Here is an 8,671-nt window from a genome sequence, read left to right on the forward strand (position 1 = left end):
CTTTGGCATATTAAGAAAAATCTGTCAAGCCCTTTGTTTAAAAAAAAAAAAAAAAAAAAAGACATACTCAGAGAACTCCAAAGAATTTTTCACTTAGTCTCACACTTTTTTTTTTTTTTTTTGATGTGGCAGCTAAACATCTTTCTGGATTATGACTGTTTGACAGATTAGTACTTCTCCCATGAGAGCAGTGGAGAATCCTTTTTATTAAAGAATTGCCAGATTAAAGTGTTCCTGTACACAATCTGCTCCTATTTCTGTAGATCCTTGTTCAAAAATATTTTACAAAAATATTTTAAAATGCTGTCAGATAAGCTAGGACATTAACTTTTATAGCTTGATTCAGTGCTTTGCTATTACAGTTTTAATTGAGCTTTGTTTACATGAACTAATTTATCTTGATTACTATAGTAATTGGATTATCATGTTTTTAAAACTGTGGCAGACCAAAATGTGTTTTTGCAGTGTTCGCAGAAGTCGATTTTCAATACCTCATTCTCATTCCTTACTAACTGAAGCATGTGTTGTGCTCATTCCAGATCTTCTCACTGGGCTATTGTCCAACCGGTGAATGGTTGGCAGTAGGAATGGAGAACAGTAATGTTGAAGTGCTGCATGTTACTAAGCCGGACAAGTATCAGCTGCATCTTCATGAGAGCTGTGTGCTGTCACTCAAATTTGCTCACTGTGGTAAGCAAATATTTCCATGCCAGTATTTTCCTTCCTTACTTCCTGAGATATTCATTCAAGATCATCCTTAGATGAAAGTAGAGATATTAAAAAAATTAGATGTTAAATTTCACAGAATCACAGCATCACAGAATCGTCTAGGTTGGAAGAGACCTCCAAGATCATCTAGTCAAACTTCTGCCCTAACACTAATAAGTCCTCCACTAAACCATATCACTAAGGGCTACATATAAACGTCTTTTAAAGACCTCCAGGGATGGCAACTCAACCACCTCCCTGGGCAGCCCATTCCAATGCCTAACAACCCTTTCGGTAAAGAAGTTCTTCCTAATATCCAACCTAAACCTCCCCTGGCGCAACTTTAGCCCATTCCCCCTCGTCCTGTCACCAGGCACATGGGAGAATAGACCAACCCCCACCAAATTTAAGTATTAAAATAAAAAAAAAAATCTCTATGGCTGTTTTTTTATGAGAACTCCTTATGTTGTCATCAAACACCTTAGTGTAACCAGATGAAAATGTCTGTTCTTTGGATAGGTTTTTCATTAATGTGTGAATGCATTGTTTTTATGACTACTGTGTTTCTTGGGGTGCCTTCCTTGAAAACAAAAGGCAACAATAACATTTAAACAATCTGTTGCAGGCAAATGGTTTGTAAGCACTGGAAAAGATAATCTTCTTAATGCCTGGAGAACACCTTATGGAGCCAGTATATTCCAGGTAATAATCTCCTAAAAGCTGTTTTCCACTTCACATTACAGTGCAGTAGAGCTGCACATCCCACAGTCTGTTATTAGCTCAAGGAGTTTATAACAGAAATTCTTGGCTAATTGCTATGTTTCCTTAAGACTTTGTCTGTAATTAAATAGACATGAGCATTTGTCCTTCCTAATGTTCTAGTAATTTGTCTCTTACAATAAATTAACCGTTTATTCTGAAGTTGTTTTTAATACCTTTCTTTCTCACCTTCTTGTCCATATTGCTGTAATATAGCACCCAAGTTATGTTAGGTTAACATTCACTGAAGGTCATGTAACTAAACTAGTGGAAGTTGTATCCAACACATATTTTTCCTGGATGGAATGCGTAAAGTCAGTAGATTGGACAGGCAGACTCACGAGCTGAAGACTGTGCCCTCATGGAAGGATCCTGTGAAGTGTAACTGGGAGTCTTAACCTATCTGCAGTTTTTAGTCCCTCTGTGCCCAATTTTAACAACACTTCAGTGCCGTTACAGAAAATCAGGATTTTGGGCATGTCCTTCTTTTCTTTCACCTACAGGTACTTCTATGCTGGGATGTTTTTTTCAATTAAGGTAGCTGGTGTTCAGGGTTAAATGGTCAGGTCTCACCTGTACTGATACCTGCTGTGGTTCTGCCTTTCAGGTTAGAGCAGTCTGCCTTGGCAAGAGAAATCTGAGTTTTCTCAATGGAGAGTATTCAGCTATGGAATGACCTACCACAGGCAGCTCGAGTTGTCCTTTCAGGAGCCCATCTCACTCAAAACTATTATTCCTGGTGCAGCTTTCTTAATGAGGGGTAGAGAAAGAAACTTCTTGTGCAGCGTAGCAGAGGTTTCTTTGCAATAACTTAGCATGATTGGGTAGTATTTAGCTCTTGCAGTGACAGGCAGAAAAGAAAATGTAGACATATATATAGGAAACATGCAATAAAATAGCAAGTAACATGTGACAATATATACACATAATCTGAAAAAAAGAACATCTGGGAAAGACAAAGCTACTGCATCCTGTCATATCCTGTCTTCCATTCACCTTCTTATTAAACCACAGTATCTTTTTTATATTTACATCCTCCCTGATAATGTAAATTCATTTGTACAAGAGTTTTGTCTTCCATGTTGAGCAAATACTGAGATGAGATATAGTTTCTTCTTTGGAATTGTTTCATACCTGTAGGTAGTAGGGCTCTGTAGTGCTTCTCCATAAGGTTTAAGTTAAAAAAAAAAAAAAAAAAAAGGAAGGAAGAAGAAAGATGTCTTTTATTTTTAAGCAAAGGCTAACGTATAAAATATTAGTAAGTGCTCATTGCTTGTAAAGTGTATAGAAGGGACTGCTTGTTTTTGATGGATTGACAGATTATCTCTAGGTCCATAGCATTGAATAAAACATTCACTTTCCTTTCTGCTGCCCTTTTTTGTTGCCGTAGAGCTTTAGGTGAAACAAGTTTGGAGTAACAGTCCTGTAGCAGAAGTTGCCACCCTGTCACTTTAGGTCTGAACCTACAGTGGTGATATTTAAGTGAGCTTTCTGTGTATTCCCTCTCAATAAGCTCTTCTGATTAATCTTCAAACCCTTCTGGATGGAAAGATGGAAAATACATAATTTTCTTTTTGTCTTTTTCTCTTGTAGTCCAAAGAATCCTCATCTGTGCTTAGCTGTGATATCTCTGTGGATGACAAATACATTGTCACTGGCTCTGGGGACAAGAAAGCTACAGTCTATGAAGTTATTTATTAGAGACAAATCTAAATGCAGGCAGAACTCCTTCTCCTAGCACTTTGCTGTATTTCCTTTTTTTTTTTTTTTTGTTCCCTTTTCTAAACTGAGGATTTAAATGTTCATCACAGTTGTGGAATTTATTTTTACCCTCTTAAGTTGCTGTTGATTTGTGAATGCTCATTAACAACTTGTGATACCAAATTGTCAGATAGCTACTTGGAAGATTCAATAAGCATACTTAACAGTGAACTTGACTCTTTAATTATGTATTATAGCTGTAATGTATTTATTTTGTTTAAAGAAGGCTTTCTAACAATGAACTGACTAAATAAAGCTGTCTGGCCCGGCTTTAGTTTAAAAGGTGCATTGTATACTTTGTGTTTTTGCTAGTGGATAAACTGGGGATTTTGGAGAAGGATGTTCAGGAGATGGTGAAGGTTACACTAAATAGACTTGTAGTTTCTATTTAAAAAAAAAATAAACTTTGTTATATTTTTTAGTCCTGTTCTTGGATGAGACCTCTTAAGTGTTATTACAGTATAATTATTTGGTGGGAAGATGCTGTAACTTAACTATTTTAGACAGTCTTGGAAACTTAGGAAATCGCAAACTGTAGCCAGTAATCTACATGCCTGTGATGAATGGCAAATTCAGTTCACATCTAAATTAAATTCACTTTAAGTAAGAATGTGCTAATTTATATATTTGCAATGTTAATATAGCATCTTGTGTACAGATTTGTTCTCAATGCTTTTCTGTTGACGAACATAAAGCATTTTGGTGTCAAGCTAGGTTTTTTAATATGAACACCTCTCTTTGTTATATTGTAGAGAGTACAATAAGTTGCCTCAAAGAATCACCTTTGTTACTTCTGGAAACTTTTGCAATGTTTCCTTGAAAATGGGGATATGTGTCTTTGGGCAATTTTTCAATTACAAGAGATTATGAAAAATATTTGATATGTTCTTTGGAAACTGCACTGAAATAAGAATGGATGCCTACCAATATACAAACTACAAAAGCAATGACCTCTGAGGTAGGATTTACAAGAGTACTCATTCCAACATACAAAGTGGAATGGATTCTCATTTGGGAAAAGGACTTGCTTTGTTTGCCAGCAGTTCAATCCAAGTCTCGATTGGATGTCCCTAAAACGGACATAGACTGAGCCATTGTGCCAGAGACAACGTGTTATCTTTTTATGTTGTTGTTGTTGCTGTTAAACTATGATCTGTGACTTTTTTTTTTTGAATGCTTTAAAAAAAAATCTTTAAGTCTGTGGATCTGCTGATGTACAGTGCCTTTGCTGCTATGGATCAAAATCAAAAGACCCGTGTAGATAAATCTTATTGTATAAGTAGAAAATTACTTAATTTCATACTAGAAATGGATTGATGCTGCAAGTTAAAATGGACTGTTCATTGAAGTTCCAAATGTGGTAGCAAAAAATGGTGTCTTAAGTGCTTAGTGTTTGATGTCATTAACAGTTTCGTAATACTCTACATTGTAGAAAGATTTTGATACTAAACTGTGTCATTGTACATAGTTCTAATGCATTGTATTGACCACCAGTACTTCTATAATGGTAGATTATTGTTTGTGCATTCAGACTTTTAAGCATTAAACATAAGTAACTTCTAAGATGTATTTTTCTAAGTCTTTTTTCCCTCTCTCATTCTTCTCGCGTACGACAGTCTCAGTTACCTGTGTAGAATGCTGCTGGTAGGGAGAACTGGCATTCAGAGAGCATGCCAGTACAGATGCATGCAATTTTGTCACTGATAGACAGTGTTAGGTTTCACAAAGCTCTTCCCAGCCAGCTAAATCAATGAATTTATAATTTCTTAAGTTTCTTGACTGCGTTCATTCTCAGCTTTTGGAAGTATCAGCTCTTGGAGGCCACAAGACTTCCAAGTATGTCACCTAGGAGTTTGTCACCTCCTGTTTGTGTAGTTTCTCATCAGATATAAAGTTTTATGTTATCCCATATGTCCATGAGAGGGAAATTTGGAACAACTCCAGCTCCCAGGCCTGCTGAAGTATGCAGAGCTCAGCAAGATAAGGGAGAGGAATGATGCACTGAAATGTCACACCTGGGTTTCCTCATCAAGGGCTAAAACCTGTTCATACCAGTGCAAAGGCTTCTCTTGACTACAGTAGGCTTTTGGTTAAGAAGTCAATCCAGCTTCCATTGAGTTAGGACACAAAGTGAACTATGGGAAATTATTAGGGGAAATAAAGTGAACTAGAGGAAATATTGTACACTCTGCAGGGAGAGGGAAATTGTACTAGTCATAATGGGAGAAATGGAAGAAATCCAAGTGGAAATTGGAATTAAACCTTTCTCCCGTAGCCTATATCTGAAAGTGACGTGCATGTTACAAATATCAGAGGTGTAAACCTGTTGTGCTTTGAGGTCCAGCCTATGGTAACTTCTGTTTCATGAACCCCAGGCTGAGAAATTACTGTTTTTCTGAAGTACTAAAACAAGGCTTAAGCTGATTAGGTCATTTACCTGCATTGTGAGTGACAGGGTAATACTTGTCAGTGGAGAAGAGTGTGGAGGGAAATGCTGGTATTTTTCCCTCAGAGCTGTCAGATTTCTTACAGTTAACACTGAAGAGTTTTCCAGATGTCCCCCAAAATAACATAAGTTTTCACTCACACGAAGATTCTGTGCTACTTATTACAATAATGCATTGTAAAGATAAACACTGTGCAGATGCTTTCTGTTAATTGTTACTCGTCTGAAGAGATATAATTTACCTGTTATTATATTGGAGACACCTTTTATTTTCAAAGCCATTCAAAAATTTAAAAGGCTAGGGGTGTACTCCATTTACTAACAAAAGAAAAGCCATCTTCTTAATGTTTGCAGAGGATATTGTATTTTTGTGTAATAGTTCAGGCATAAGAGATTACTTTAAACCCCTAAAATAAAGCTTTCCTTTAAAAAGAATAAAACACTGCATATCTTGAATTTGTACCAGAGCTAGTTTTGACAGTGCAGTAATACAGTTTTCAAGCAACCTGCCATATATCTGCCTGTTAATATATGTATTGATGGCTTGTAAACAGTCTAGGAATTAAATGTTTTAATCAAAGATTATCGCAGTTAAATGGGTAATCATCCTAATTTTTCTCCCCTTCAGGGTTCAGTGCAAGTGAGAGGTGGTAAACAGCTACATTCTGTTCTTCAGTTAAACTCCCATAGGTGCACCTTCCTTTTTCATTCTTTAGTTTCTCCTACCACTGCAGAGCACAATTTCACGCAGAAATGTTTTGTTACAGCTATTTTTTTTGTACCACAAACGTGGCCAACATTCTCCATAGTACAAAAAAGCAATGGCTCTGTCTTGAATCTCTTTCCCCTCTCAAATGCTTTTTAGTGCAATGATGCATTAGGAAAGCCATTTCTTTCTAATCTTTCTGTCTTTTCTCTCTGGCCAGTATAGACATGTTTGGTGGGAGTACTTTCCATCAAAATGGTATTTTCTAAAAATGTGTAACTTTAAATGTTATTTCTCCTGCATCTGCTTAGGCATGAGCTTTCTCTCCTAGTTATTTTTAAGCTACTCAGTTACATTATATACTAGATATATACCAGATATATAACTTGATGTGATTTCTCTGTATTTTTAAGTCTGTATTAGAATAGTTCAAACAGGACTTTGTTTGTTTTCACTCTGGCACCTAAAACATACAGAAAATTATTTCTTCCCAAAATGCTGGTGAATGAATGAGAGGAACAGGAAGGTAGGTTTGCAGATATGCAAGTATTTGGAGTATCCTCTACAGAAACACAGGTCATATCCTTTGCACAAGTGAACGCATCTGTTCTTAAGGCAATAATGCTCCCATGACATATGCAGATGAAACTCTAGCTCTACGGCATAGAGGATCTAATCAAACTACTTTTTGTTCCTGGTGGTGGTGTTTTGCTTTGTTTTTAACAGTTTGGACCTTTGAGCCTCTTCTGTTCTACTAGCATGCTTATTTGTGATCGTCCCCACTGAAATCCTGAAGTGACTAGCTTCTATGCAAGGATTTATGCTCTGAAAGAATGACAAGCAAAATATTGTTAAATAAAATATAGTCAAGTTTTTGCATGTACAGGAGTCAGTAAATTCAAAGCAGTAGTTTGGTCTGCAACTGTTTGTCATTTGCATTGAATTTCCTATATCTTTATGGTACCAAATTAACACTGAATTCAGCAATACAAAAAATGCTTAAGAACATCAAGTATGGCTGCTGTGAGAAATGCTGCTTTGAATTTTTTGGAACAAATGCATGCTGAAGAGCTCAGTCAAAGAGCTGCTCTTATGTGGAATATGTGGGAGGAGTAGTTGCATTCAATATTGAAGACCTTCTCTAGTATTAACATTTTCTAGTGACCACAGTTGTGTTGAAGTGGTTTGGGCAGTGTGGGCTTGCACATGCGGACAGGCAGCTAGCCAGTTCTGCCATATATTTACATGAGAATCCCCTTCCTAGGCATAGCAGGAGATGAATCCTGGAGTAGTGTGCTGTACAAGATCATCTCTGACAAGCTCTTAAATAATGCACCTGCCGCGTCTGCTTTTGAACCAAGAGTTACTGAACATAGCCCTTGAGATTTCGCGTTTCTTCCGGTATTTGGAGTACAGTGTTTCCACCTCACGGCAAGAAATTTTTATGTCAAAACCAATAAATGTTCTTACTCTTACCAAATGATTTTCTGTCCCAGTTACAAGGAAACAGTATTATAGTGTCTTTTTTTATTATTAAAAATGGTGTAGTCTGACATATACAACATGTCCATAAACCTGCCATCAAGTGCAAAGAAGCTCTTCTGGGGGTCACTCTGAGTCACATGGATGTGTTCTAAAATGTTGTTGCAGAAATATTTTTTTTCCCTGTTTTGAGAGAATTAACCGATGATAGTGCACGTGTAGTATATACATTAAGTGAGGGACTTTTGCATCCATGTCTTGGACTTAGCCAATTACCCTAAAATGCTAAAATGCATCTGAAGGGTAAAATCAGTAAGTACAAATATTTAAGGATTAAAAAAAAAAATCTGCTGTTCTACAGTAATTATATTGACCCAAACTGTCTTTTAATGTCATATCAAGGCAAGCATCTGTATTACACCTTCTTTTCTTATTCAAATAAAGGAGGGGGTGGAAAAATTTAATGCTAATCTTTATGTTTCAATCAAATATGTTCTTTTAAAAAATACCCTAATGTTAGTGCTTGGAAGAGTAATTGCCTTAGTTTTATTATCATTATTCTGGAAGAAATTTATAACAAATGTGCTGTGGCACAGTCTACTGTAATGGTATAAATGGGGATAGATGATGGAGTAGCTATTAAAAATCAGACTTTGGACAGTGCTATTGATATAAAAAAAAGCCCGCATGACCTGGTGGTCAATGGTGTTACCTCATTTCCTGAGCAACAGGACCTGAATGTTTTGCAATACGTTAGAGTGCATTTGGCAGTATATCTAGTGTGGCTTAGGGAAATTTTGATGGGTTTC

General features: G+C 36.5%; 1 protein-coding gene across 2 annotated transcripts in view; it reads left to right on the forward strand.

Annotated features, from left to right (window-relative positions):
* TLE4 (TLE family member 4, transcriptional corepressor) overlaps positions 1–3,504 on the forward strand; it is a 95,699-nt gene extending 92,195 nt beyond the window's left edge. For both annotated transcript variants that reach the window (XM_040540884.1, XM_040540885.1), the window contains exons 18-20: positions 540–690; positions 1,334–1,410; positions 3,061–3,504. In XM_040540884.1, coding sequence (XP_040396818.1) covers positions 540–690; positions 1,334–1,410; positions 3,061–3,168 — 336 coding nt within the window. In that variant the 3' untranslated portion in view covers positions 3,169–3,504. The remainder of the gene's footprint in view (positions 1–539; positions 691–1,333; positions 1,411–3,060) is intronic.
* The last annotated feature ends 5,167 nt before the right edge of the window (positions 3,505–8,671 follow it).

This window comes from Cygnus olor, chromosome Z (assembly GCF_009769625.2).
Source record: "Cygnus olor isolate bCygOlo1 chromosome Z, bCygOlo1.pri.v2, whole genome shotgun sequence".
Taxonomy (NCBI): domain Eukaryota; kingdom Metazoa; phylum Chordata; class Aves; order Anseriformes; family Anatidae; genus Cygnus; species Cygnus olor.